Source organism: Falco cherrug, chromosome 5, assembly GCF_023634085.1.
Source record: "Falco cherrug isolate bFalChe1 chromosome 5, bFalChe1.pri, whole genome shotgun sequence".
Lineage (NCBI taxonomy): Eukaryota > Metazoa > Chordata > Aves > Falconiformes > Falconidae > Falco > Falco cherrug.
This window is the reverse complement of record NC_073701.1, coordinates 58,438,097-58,452,099: the sequence shown is the minus strand read 5'-3', so window position 1 is coordinate 58,452,099 and position 14,003 is coordinate 58,438,097. Positions and strand designations below refer to the sequence as shown.

General features: G+C 38.6%; 1 protein-coding gene across 1 annotated transcript in view; it reads right to left on the bottom strand.

Annotated features, from left to right (window-relative positions):
• Positions 1-14,003, bottom strand: part of TRHDE (thyrotropin releasing hormone degrading enzyme) — a 214,264-nt gene that overhangs the window by 106,211 nt on the left and 94,050 nt on the right. The window contains exon 6 of the mRNA XM_027812500.2: positions 8,293-8,430. Coding sequence (XP_027668301.2) covers positions 8,293-8,430 — 138 coding nt within the window. The remainder of the gene's footprint in view (positions 1-8,292; positions 8,431-14,003) is intronic.

The following is a 14,003-nucleotide window of genomic DNA, read 5'->3' as shown; positions in this document are numbered from 1 at the left end:
GCCTTACCCTGACAGTTGTGGAACAAGAGTGTCTCGTTCATGCCATCAGTTACAGCACAGTACTGCGGCAGGCTCCTGAGAGACTTCTGCTAAAGTCCTTCTATCGAGCTGTAAGAGCAGAGATAATTGCAAAGCCTTCTCTGGAATTCTTCAGCTGCCTCTATCCAAAATATCTCATCTCTGGGAACTGCAGAAGTACTCACCGAGAAATTCTTTTCAGGAAATTAATTAGACTGTATCATGAGTCACCCAGCGCTAAATCCCCCTTTCATTTTCAGAAACTGAGCACTGTAATACACCAGCTTAGCTATTTTCTGTATTCTCCAATGGCACCTCCAAATACTATAAGAAAAATGAAGCTTAATGCATGTGAATTTGATGACTGTGAATACTTCCTTATTTGATTAGGATAACAGAACGTATTTGTTTAAATGAGTAAACATGTGGCTATGATTTCCTCCCTGTGGCAGAAATGTAAGATGTTCAAATCATTCCTAGAGGCTTTCCCTTTGGAAAACCCATGTAAAAGCTGTAAGAAGTAAGTAAGGAGATAGATATATGCAGACTACGCAGTGCACTAGTACAAAACGTGACAGTATCAGCCTAATCCTGAAGGTCTTCGTTCAGGCCATCATTTAGTGACACACTTAAGTACCTTAAGCATGTAAGCAGCCCACTTTAATTCCACAGCTTACACACATAAAATTAAGCAAGTAACTATGTACTCAGCTGAATTTGAGTCTGATTGGCTTCCCTGCACCTGGTAATAAATTGTTAAAAAGTAAGGGACTACATTCATTACAAAGACCCAGAAAAACTATCCCTACTTGATTTTAACAGTACAGACTAGGAAAAACCCCCACATTTAATTTATCTTCTTTACTTTTTAAATAGTACAGAATTTCCAATTGATATTTGCTTATCAAGCTCTGCACACCCACAAGTTAATGTGCTGTTGATACTCCGCAATAAAACCAGGATATATTTTAATAAATAAATTAAACTTACAAGATGTTAAAAATTTTATTTACAGTGTGGATGAGCCAATATTTTTTAAAATCAGCAGATATACCTATAAACATGTAATGTAGTGTGCTAAATCGTCAAAGATGCATAAAGGCATCTTATGTTGTTCTTATAGATGGAAAGGCCATTTATCTGATGCTAAAACATCACTGAAAAAGCAACATTACATTCAAGGAGAGCTTTTCACTGGGAAATCATAATCATTTTCTATTCTAACACACACAGCTGTCCTAGGGCTGGATAATACCAAAATGGTGAGATGGTAAGATGAGCTTTGGTGAAATGTTTATCTTAGACATAAATTCTGTTGCAAATTTTAGGAACATGACACAAAGAACAAAATTCAGGGGTAAATGACCATAAGTAATCATGTTCTTCAGGTGAATATTGTCACATTATTTTCCTTGAACAATAAAACACTATGTCACCTACACAAAATGCTATTGGGACTCCATTTACAACAGGAGTTTTATTTAGCCTTACCACCAAAATCTCTCTTACATGTTCTGACACCACTGACAAGGACAAAAGCACATTATATGTTTTCATTAACTACTCGTACGAGGAAATCTTCAAGGATGGACAAACACGAGAGGTTGATGGCATTATTTACACAGACAGGCCATCATCAGAATTTAAGTAGCAAATAAACTAGTGCATCTTAAAAACCACTGTATTAAGAATCTCTTGCAATAATAAAATGGGCTCCACAAATCTGTTTTCCATTAGGAGTAACAAACAAAGATTATCCTTTTTATGATGAACATTTGCCGAAGTCTTTACATGGTCACAGTTACTTCACTTCAAAGAGGAGATGCATCACCATTTTACCAACCAGCTCCACCGAGAATCCAAAAGCAAATTAAGTAAAATAAAACTCAGAATTCATGGTGATTCTCCATTGACCAGGTTTGTTTCCATGAAGCATGCAAATTAAGATTACTTTTAGTTCACTAAATACCACATAAGAATCTCAAACCATTTGCCTAAGACGGATTTGCAACTAACTTTAATTAAACACGCTACTCTACTTTCTCTCTTTTAATACCTCTATTAAGCTTCAGAAATTATCCAGTACTTAAACATACCTTTAAAAAAAGCCAACAACAAGAAAACAGTATGGCAGAGGTTGTTCCAGACAGTTCCCTCCTGAATAGAGGGCCTGCAGGACCACATTTTGATCAAAACATTGATCATATTTTTATGTCAGGTGGTTTCCTTTAGCTCTATTTCACTACCTCCAGTTTATTTTTGAATTCTTACAATTTATTCTGAGTTGCTCTAACAATTGAAATCGTTGCTCTTGTTTCACTGATCTGAACGAGGATGTCTGCCAGCAAAACGCATTCCTTGCCTTTACTCGGGCATCACTGGTTTTTGGACTCCTTCTGGCAGAATACAGAAACTACCTGTAAAGGCTTACAAAGTTACTTTCTGCTCTGCCCTTTGCTAAAAATGACAAAGTATAAAAAAAAAATATCACAAAGTATAGCCAGAGAAGCAGAAAAGGCAAGTGCATTTCAGCAACTGGTGCACTGGCTGGTAACTCCATGCACACACTTATGAACACTTTATTTTAAGCCATGGAAACATCAGGCACAGATGCAGTGTTCTGTTCCTTCTACTTCCTGTCAGGGAGAAATGCCGACAGGACACCGTGTCTGGAGCCACCGTTGCCATTTCTTCTTTGATCGCCTCCTCCAGCCCTTGTGAGCTGCCATTTGCAGCTGCCTTTTGGCAGGGAACAGGCAGAAGACAGTCATACCACAACAGGTTGCATCTTCCCAAATGCTCTATCTTGACTAAGTAATCTAGTCTAACAAGCTCTATTTTAAAATCAAATGCTTTTATTAATATTTGTGCTTCATTTTTATCACTTCCAGTCAAACTCATACAGTTCTCCCCAGTGTGGGAAACATAATGCTTCTGAAGCACTGTAGGTGTGTTGCTGTTTATATATCATACACAGTGGTTCCCACGTTTCTTCTTCAGAAAATACTATCACAGCATACGCTAAACAGATTAAGAGGTTAATGACAGGAGTTTTTTGAGTCAGGAAGGTGCTCAGATGCCTTAAGAGAGGTGTTTGAAGCATCCTGAAGCACCTGCCTAGTTTTATGCGCTAGTACCCAGGGGCTGAAGTGGAACAGCCTCCATACTTTAAGTCAGGCGTTCTTGGGGCTGCTCTGAACTTGGACTTAAAGGATTCACACAGACTTTGAGTTTCAACAGCTTTCACATTGGAAGCAGTATCAACCTACAACCTTTTTATCTATACAGAAAGCAATTCTTTTCATTACAAGATACTTCCTCTGTTAAAATGCATTACAAACAAATGGCTCCTGAAAGCATCTTCTGCAATCTGGGCACTGACCTGCTGCACTCGTAAATCATGGAACAGAAACCAGCAACAGGCAAAAGGGCACCCAGGACTTAATGGTATGCACAGGCAACATCACAGCTAATCGAGTCAGGGAGAACAAAAAGCTCTCCCTCTACACTGCAGTAAGGGAGTGGGTTGTAAAGCAAACTGTATTATATTGTAAGACTTTTAACTAGCTGGATACCATCTTATCTTATTGATTTAGTTCAGCGAATACTTAAAAATAAAACCTATTTTACTATATTTTACCATTTATAAGTATTTCTCTAGTATGTCTTTCACTTTTAATGGGCTGCTCTCACTTTCCTTTGGTCATTTCACAGACGCACATTGTCACAATTTCATTGCACTCATGAACTGAGTGGACATCGCACTGATATTCATCCTGGGTTTACTAGGCAGAATACATGTTTTGGGGTTTGGTTTGGTTTTCATATGATAGCGTCAATATCCTTCTCAGTGCCTAAAGAAACAGAAGTAAGAAGCACAAAGTTTTTAGAGAGCCTTTCCAGTGACTGCAGTTAGCTCTCCTGTTCTTCCATATTCTTGCAGAACATGTTGTGCTGTAAATTTTCAAAGACAATTACACTCAAAAGGGAGAGCAAGCCACTGCTTTCAATTTCTTAATTTTTTTCTTTGCCAGAACTGTTATTGCAACATACATGAAGCTGAGCAGTTCTCTTTGTGCAAATCTTTAGCTGAACAGATTTCCTAACATAGAACATTGCCTTTGAGGGGAGGCAGGGAGCATGGTCTCCTTTTATTACTATTAGAAATACATCTTTCTTCCATCACTTGACTCAGAAAGCAGGAAAAAGCATTTTTAAAGAAGTGGCAAAAAGATAAAAAGGAACAGGAAATCATACATACAAAGGTTTAGGGAATAATGAATTGTTTGCATTACAAAGCCAGGCTCAGTAACTGATCTCATTGCTGAGGTTAATTCTGCTTACAGGCAGAACAAAAAAAGGAATATTCTTCCATATTCCAGCCATCTTCTTCCTCATCCTGATCAGTGTTTGTCACTTGCCAAAACATATCCTATTGGGGGTACTTTTATAGCTACGCTCCGTCATACTGGTCTTGCCTGCTCTGTTTGCTGCCAGAATCTTCAACCAGCATGCTTCAAAGCATGCAGCAGGCTGACTGAAATGACTTCAGATATTATCTGGCTCTCTACAGTGCCCTTGGTGCCTTTTCATCCTTTCTCATATCTGGCTGTGACTGCTCACCTAGGGCAGTGACTCCTTTAGTTCTGTCTGGGATCTGTCTCCCTCATGCCACCGCTCTGGGTCTGGCTGCTCCCTCTGAAATGCAGCTGTCTTGTTTCTCCATTTTATTACAGTCAGACATTCCTTGCTGACTGTTGCTCCTCATGTTATTCTTGCTGCGCTCTCTCCTCCTCTGTTGATGCAGCTCTCCAGGGCTATGATTCCTGCTGTCAGTGATTTCTGGTGTGGAAACGCTGCCACACTTTTTGCTTTGATTTAACAATTCTCAGATCCACTCTTGTGTTCAACAGCTTATACTTCCTACTGCACTTGCGATATAACCACTTTTCCCATCATTGTGGGAGGACACTATCTCACTTCCAGCTGCACTAGGAAGATATATCCACCCTGATGCAACTCGAGAGCCTTGAATCATCTACCAGTTTGGTTTATTAATGAACTATCACGACTTCTTAATTTTCTCTACATATTTGTGGCCCTAGTGGAGGATGGCATGCTTCTGTCTGAAGAATGACTAGTATGAGGCTTTTGAAAGAGGCAAACATTACCCTTAAGAGCGTAACTGGAAAAAAATTGTGTGCTGCCAGGCTGTAGCGCCTCTTTCACTCTGCTTGTGGGATTACCTGAATGCCATTCTTCAGGGGTTTATGTCATGAGATTTTTTAACGTGCACAATCACCCAGGACAAGAAAATGGAAATAAAAAATATATTCAGCTCCAAGGCATTTAAACAGCACAGTTTCAATGGTCATCTCTAAAGTGCAGAGCAAGATAAAGAGGTACATCTCTAAAATGACACCTGAGTGTCTAGCAGAGATGGGCACTTTAATGGTGTCTAATTGATTTATGTCATATTGATGACAGAAAAGACAATGAAATGACAATGACATTCTATGACTGTCATTTCATTGAACAAAAATTAGATGGTACAAAGTTTCATCATTTCAATATCATGTAGAAAATCATGAAAGGAGAAAAGAGAATACATAGACAATCCAAGGTCCCAGAGATACAAAACGGACATTTAAAAAAATAATTAAAAGAGAATGGAAAAAAACCAAACTATACCAACATGTAAGGAAAAGATACTGGGAATAGTGTTAGACTGTTTAAAAATGAACATCTTATTTAAGACAGTAGAAAAGTCCTCACTAATGGTCCTGATCCAATGTTTACTAGAGTCAACAGAAAAAAATCCGAGTAATTACTTAATTTTAATTTTAAATTTAATTTTAAATTACTTAACTGCAATTTAAAAAATCAGTCAGCAAAAAACTAAAAAGTCATCCCAGAAATACCAGCAACAATATCCCTCCAGCAGGGCTCATTGTGTGAGGGCTTTGAAGCACCTGAAAATACTTGAGCACACAGCTGACCAGGTAAAAGCCTTCAGTATAATTTTACAGTTTGGATTTTATTGACATACCACTCATCACAGTATTTATATAGGCAGACACTAGAAGGCTAGAAGGATAGACAAATGTTCTAGCTATCTAATAAATGAGCTTGTTTCCCTAGTTGATTTTAAGTGCAAACTGACCATGCATACAAGGTTACATAGGAATGAAACAGCATAAGATCTACAACATGTTAAATTTGCTCTAATTTATCCTCAGAAGGAAGCAGTGTCAGGTGTCTGGACAAAGGTACAGAAACAGTGAAAAAAGCAACTACAAAGTCAGTGGGAAAAGTTTCTTCTTATTAGATATTGCTTGTATCTAAAACAAAAGGATGAGTGGCTACAGAGAGTAGCAGACAAACAGGCAGGAAAGTAAAGACTTCATGGGTGAAACAGCGGGTCTTTTAATCTCCTCATCTATGAAGGTGTGTAAGTAAGTTCTTCCATTGCCATTCGTCAAAATAGTTTGCTAGATCTGGTAACTGGCTTCAAAATTTACAGGATCAGGCCCTGGTATGAGCACGCTCAGCATCACCTAGGGTTCAGGAGAGGTGGCCAGCACAGAAGCTGAGTGGAGATGCTGCCCTATCCACTGAGCATGGCCACCGTTACACTGAAAAAGCAACCTTTAAATGGACAGATCCAAGACAGAGATTGTACTCTAATCTGCACAGAAAACAGAGTGATCCTATTAGCCTGCATAAAATAGCTAACAGAATATAGGGGCATACTACTGTCCTATCTGTCATTTCAATGTAAATGAAAATTATTTTTCAATTACAAATCAAATGTTTGCTAAGTGTACATAAAACAAAGAGTGTTAAGGATTACAGTTTCCTGTGTGATGTAATTATTATTATTATCCTATTAATTAGAAAAAATAATTAGCTTGAAATATTAAGATACTGACGTGAGATAAGCCTCTGAACCTACCAAGGTTCAGCTATCACCAGTAAACATGACTGAAACACTTAAACAACGAGAATATTTCAGTATGCTCAAAGCTGCTGGCTAATACAGCTTAATTGACCAAGAGTGATGTTTTCAAAGCCAGCTAAGGGATTTCTGAAAACGTTCCTTGGGCTCTTGAGCAACTCCAGCATTTTAAAATAATTTCCTAAGTATTTTGTGTTTGCATATTACATCCTATACCTATTACATGGACATATACACACACCCTCTCATTTGCCCATCCTTAAAGGCATAAGATTCTTTCATGGAAGAGGATGAAGTCGAAGTTACTGCTGATGACTGTAAGAGAGGACACACATCTTTTTTAGCCCAGAATGAGCACTGGATAAACTGGAGGCTTGGTAGGCCAGTCAGTGCTACGCTGCTGCTGTCTTGTTACAGCCTGATGTTAGGCAGCTAATGATCCAGAAAAAAAAAATATCAAATGCAAAGGTGATAGTCGAAAACTGCATGGTCAGCAGAGAGCTCCAGTACAGTCTTCACAGCAGAAGGCTGCAGGCAGCAGCCTTTGCATCACATATCAAGAGCATTGGGTCATGACAGTAAGGCACAATATTACATGTCATACCACGTAGCAGAGAATAATCATGTGGTACAATGGAAAACACTAGCTTTTGGGTCATACGCTAACAGCAAGACTAGTCATATGATGGAGAAGGTGGAAGTGCACAGCCTTCTCACTCTGGCACAGATGCTATTCAGCATCAAAGCTGGCCAAAAGGCTCTCTATGCATTGAAATGCAATTTGAAATTCCCTGAATTTAATACATATTCCTTCACCACCCCAGAAGGCAGTTCCTCCACTCTCACTGTTCAGCAATGACTTCAGAGTTTTAATTAGCTGACAGAAAAAATCTCAGGCACAATAAAAACAGAAAACACTTTATATTTAACTTCAGCACTTGACAAGTTTTCCAGGGAGTTTCAATAGGACAAAGACTACACATCCTTCTGCTTTTTAAAGCATCTAACACAATTCAGACACTGCCACACAATAAACAGTAATAAAAACCCCCAAATCTTCTTGGCTGGATTCTGACAGCCTTCCAAGTTTATTTATAACATTTAATAACACTGGATATGTTGAATGTAATTGGCTAAAATTGCTATAGTATATTCTAAATATATTCCACAAAAATTACAAGTTTTCCAACTAGTAAGTGGGAAAGGCATTGTAAGTGTACATATTTTTACAATGGTATTTGGTTTACAGACAACCTTCTAATAGTTACTGACATATCTATATATACATATATATACATAGGTTTAATTCATCTCACCTTTTTATAGGCAATCCAGTCAAACACCCTGTCAATGTCTGTGGCTTGCTGCACCTCCTGGGATACTGGATGTGAACTGGCCAAACCATCCAGCAGCATCACTTCATGTAGGACATCTGTCAGAAATCTCTGCTTTTCCTGAAATACAGCATATGCAGTAGTGTCGCAGACAAATACACATTAACAACAATACAGAAATGATGCACAGTTATCAGAGGCAGCTGACTAATAAATATGACAGTTGACTAAAATCAGACCCTCTGGTCTGAATGTAAGCCACCATGACCTCCTACAATCTTGAACTGGTACAGGGAAGAGATTCTGACCTGAGGTTTTTTGCTGCAATGAAACTGACTGAAATTAAGGACTACTAAATGAATGAAAATGTATCTGTAGGTGCAGACTGCGATTCTGATTATGACTATTTGTTCAGTTACAAGGGGTGGGAAAAGAGGCAAAATGGCATAGTCTTCAATAACAAAAACACATGCATGCTACAAGTTGTCGAGTTCATTGCATATGGAGGGACAAAACTTTTGACAGAGATGGGTAAACACAATTACTACTGCTTTATTTAGTGAAGTTTAAGTCACTTGGCCCTCAGTGCCAAGTTCACACAGCAGGTCAGTGTGGGACAGGAAAATAAACAGAGCCCATAGCAGTGTCACAGCAGATGCCACGCTGCCTTTCATAGCTCTGGTATAGAAATCCTTTCTCCTCAAGAACTTGTATGCTTTACAAACTTTGTAACTTCCACTTGAAGGAAACCATAATTATTCCTCTTTACAAGCAGGACAATAGCTGCATGTAGAAGTTAAATGACATAGTCAAAGTCACAGCTACATCAGAGGCAAACCCAAATAATGTCCAACATACTGATTTGTTTCTATTCCTTCTATAAATACGGACTGCAGACTTATGTCAAAACTGCCGAATATTTCCTCTGGCAGCAACATTAATTAAATGTTTACGTATACACTGTGAACTGGGCTGCAATCACTTCGACAGTGCGACTAGATGGGACTTTTTCAGCTGAGAAATTACATGCCTTAAAAGCTCCTCATATTGCATTGATATAGATGTCTCTAATCCAAAAGACTGTGTCAGGAAAGAAGAGCTTCATTTACTTGTGTTTTCAAATCAGAAATAAATGCAAAGAGTGAGTTAAAAATCATGGAAGGCTTAAATAAGCTTTACTCACCCCAAAATGACATATCTCAAACTTTATCTAAATCACCACTGTTCCCGAATTAATGTCAACCTAGTGCCACAATAAACAGAAACTCTAGGGAATGCTGCATTTTTTTCAAAAGCCACCCTGATGACCTCAGATAAAATAACCACACAATTACATAATATATTCCATGTTTAATTTCTTGGGTGGCAAGGTTTTGGTATCAATGTGCTGATTTAAATTATACTTTAAGACAGTTGAAAAGCTCTTCCAGTGCTGATCCATCTAGAAATAAACCTTTATGTTAAAATTCATTAGAGCACAAGAAATGCACCTTGAGCCAATTGTATATTCAGGCAATTAAAAACACCGGATGCAGGAAAGCAAATTACCCAACACACTCTTAGTGTTCTCAGCTGGCTGCATGAGGTAAGGTTTGTGAAGGGAAAAGTAATGTCTTGTTCACATTATTGTTCATTTCCAAATTTTCTCAGGCATATGTAGATAGTAACTGCCCTTTTTTTATGGGGAAAAAAAATGGTGTAGGGAAACAATTATTATGACAGTCCTACTCAGGGGAAAACTCCTGAGGTGTAAAGGATTGTAGATGCTTTGGTTATACCTCACCCACATTCTCTATTAGTCAGTAACACAGCCACAGTTTCATCAGATGTATGGTAAATAATATATATAGGTAAGAACACACAGAGGTATGGACCTGTCCCCAGATTCAAGTTTGGATATCACAATTGGCTGTGGGAGTGGATGGTTACTGCCTGGAATTGAGTTATTAAAAGGGCCCTCATTCATCACAGATTAATACTTTAAATACAGCACCTGGAATTAAGAAAATCAGCATGTAGGAAACAAAGTGAGGCTATAATAATGCAAAAGATATAAAAAGGACAGGCTACATTTTGGTTTTCTGTTTCTTTGGTTATCTCCTGAAGAGCTGAAAAGGAGCATTTTACATTCATGATCGCTCATTCAAGTTACCATAGCTGAAGTCTTCCTTGAAATTTATGGCAGACCATCACACTGGGACGCAACGGGATTACCTAGTATGCCTCCAAACATGGAAACCTGCATTTTAGTGAGAATTAAGAAGACTTTTGACCTATAAAGCTAAATTTATTGATCCAAAAGGATTTCCAAAACATTCCCACCTTTTCCCTTTAGTACAAAGCCTCTGACACCAGATTTCAAAAGGAGACTCAAACACAACTTCAGGGAGACACAGAGAGAACAAGAGAGAGGAGTTTGCTGGGTGACGGGGGGGCTGCAGCTTGAGGAGGAAACAGGAAACAGAAATGCAGAACAAAACTAAAACTGCCTTAAATTATGTTGAAGAAACACTACCTCAGCTATTAAAGTCCTATCAGAACATTAAGGGGGAAAGGCCAACACATGTGACCAAACTGCTTACAGTGATGGAAGAGGGGCTTTCTATTCCCTGGTTATTTTATCCTACACAGTACAGTGGAATCGATCTGTTCTAACATGATACCTACAGGACTAAAGAGACACCTAGCACAGAAATTGTGAAGAAAATCAATCTTGGAATGCATTTAATGAGGCCAGCGAGCTGTCAACATGGTAGGTGACAGGTTTGCAGCTAGACATGAAACAATGACAAAATGCTGTTCAAGATGACCCTCCTTGGAGGGAGTTCAACTGCAAAAGAAAAGGCAAAGACTCCGATCCGCCTGTAAGGAAAAGAGGGCTTCAGGTGAGTCTTGAGGCTCTGCTTGGAAAGTGTAAGTAGCGGCATGTAAGTGCAGTGCTGTGCAGCGCTAACACAGGGCCAGGGCTCTGAGCAGGAGCTGGTATGACAGCAGCAGAAGCCTAGTCTGAAATAAGGACAGAGGTGCTTTCCACTCAGATTTCTGCCTTTCTTTAAAGGCAAGCAGGAAGCTCCCCTGCTCCTTACCTTCCTACTGCCCACTTGGAGTCCTGTCTCCTCATCTTCTCTCCCCAGAGCCTTCCGCAAACTGTGGATAGTCAAAGCCTGGGTGATCAGACCAGTGTTCAGAAGAAAGGACATGCCAATTATTTCTGGTTTCTTTCCCTCTTACTCTTCAGAATGCTTCCAGGTGCAGGGACTGAAGTGCTGTTATTGGACAAACATGTCTCAAAGATTTACATTTTCAGATTATTTCCCAAACACCTGTGGTCACTAGATTCAGGTACTTGTCTCTTCATAGGAATGACTTATTTTAACCCTCACAAATAAGATCTTCTCTGTCTGGTACAAGGTTGTCCTGAAAGACTTACCCCTTCTCTGTGTTCTCCCCTCCTTATTCAATATGTAACCATGGTGAAAATTCAAATTTCACTGCTTTGGGTAAAAGCAGCACAAATGCTACAAGGTAAACCACGACACAGGGTCAGAAATTTTCCACCTATTGCAATTTTTCCACATTATGGAAATAATCTGGAGATTTTTAAATGTGGATCTGTAGTGTTAATCATTCCATAGCAAAAAGAATCAGGACTAAGAAACTGACTAACCACAAGAAAGCTTTCTGGTACTGGCTTATTTTCGCCTTGTTCTAGGGAGGAAGGTTCATGGAAAGGTAGTGGTCACTGTGTATTTACCTCCAACAGCATACCCATCTTCCAACTAGTTTACCTCAAAATGGAAAGAAAGAAATCATGAAATAACATTTTTTGTCAGAAAAGACTGTACCTTCAAGACCCATTAAAAATTTATTGTGCATAACAGGATAACAATGATGCAATGGAAAGAGGTTGCTGCTGGTGATTTTAAAATATCATATTGAGGCATAATGTAAGAGAAGAAGTTAGCATGACAATAATGTAATACTTAAAGTTAGTCAAATAAAAATAATTTCTAAAAATTAATATGAAATACCAGGGAAAATAATTAAAATGAAAAAAAAAATTGAAAACATCTAACAGAAGAATAAAAGGAATAGCATAATGAAAGCCAAAACTGAAAATCAGTACACAACAGAGATCAAGGGCCTCAATATTAAAGGCATTGCCTTTGTTCTGGGACAGCCATTCAAACAGTTTATGGACTGAGAAATCTGCATGAATAAAGCTTAATAATATATGTGCAAATCTGCAAATGATTTTCCTGACAAATTTGCTGGAAATATCTTTTCCAAAATATAAAGCTTTACTAGTCATCAGGCATACAAAGGAGATAAGTGATCTCTCATGCCTGACAAAACAAGCATTTGCAAGACACAACAGTTGGGTTTATAGGGAAAGTGCACCCTCAGGAAAAAGAAAAAGGGGCAAATTTTTAAAGCAATCGAAGAACACCAGTATATACACTACCAGCAGTTCAGTTACAATACGATAGATTGTAGATCATCTATGTATATCATCTATGAGGAAGCCTAATGTTCCATAAAATACCTTAAGGCCAGCAAAGATCCACTGGGGGCCAAAAGCAAGTTCTTTCTGTCTGCATGCTTATAAAATCCTAAGTTGTCACAGCACAGGAAGTCTCCTGAATACTTGCAAATGAAAGCAATGTTTCTTTCTCTTTCTCTCTCCCTAACAATAATTTTTTATAGTAGCTTAAGCAGCTTATAGATTGCCTTTTTTTTTTTTTTTTAACGTATAACTCTGCATGTGTGCTTCAGTTATGTGCATCGTTCATTGAAGGTCTGCAACATAGTCTACATTTGTCAGCTGTGAATATGTCACAGTTCCATGTCTACCTTCATAAACCACTTTTCCGCATTTTCAGTCAAAGTTCTTGCAAAATACCCATCCCCCGTGCTTGAGAAACGTTCACATTGACTGACAATTTTTTTGTTGTTACAAAGCAACATAGATGTTCTAGGAGTGCACAGCTGAGGAAGACCAATAGCTTTGAGTATCAGGAAAGAGAAGTGGGTACGTATTTTCTTTTCAATGAAGTGCCAAACAAGATATTCATGACCATCTGCTTAAGTTACCGAGCAGATGGGTAGTTAGTTGATTCAGAGTTTTTAAGCACTTTCACCACCTATTTCAACTACTGTTTCCTCTCACCACTCTGTTTTTCAGGTATAGCTTTGACTTGGTTCTCCATCGCATCCATTACACTAAATGGAGGCCTACAGAATGGGAGGATGCAGTATAAAAAAGGGAGCATTAGAAAAGGAAACACCACATACTGACCATCAGCACTTAAAAAAAAGGCCAGTTTCACTCTCCAAGATCACGTTTTGTCACCTTGTATGTAGCTGTCTTCACAGAAATAGTCATTAAGCGAACACATGAACACAGATCCACTCTCTCTTTATGTGTTTGTCTCCAGAGCATTTTAAAATATTAGGCAGCAAAGTATGAAGTTTATCCTCTAACTCAAACTCCACAGGGGGAATCTGTAGCAGAAATTCACCTCAATTCAAGAAACAGTAAATAATATTTAAATGACAAGTGGCTTTGAGATGTGGTTGCTATACTCAGTCAACTTCCAGCAACAACTGCCAGAGGTCACCATCAATGAGAATACTTTTTGGGTGCTCTGACATTTGCTGGATAGATCTTGCACACCTCGGCTCTGTTTCAA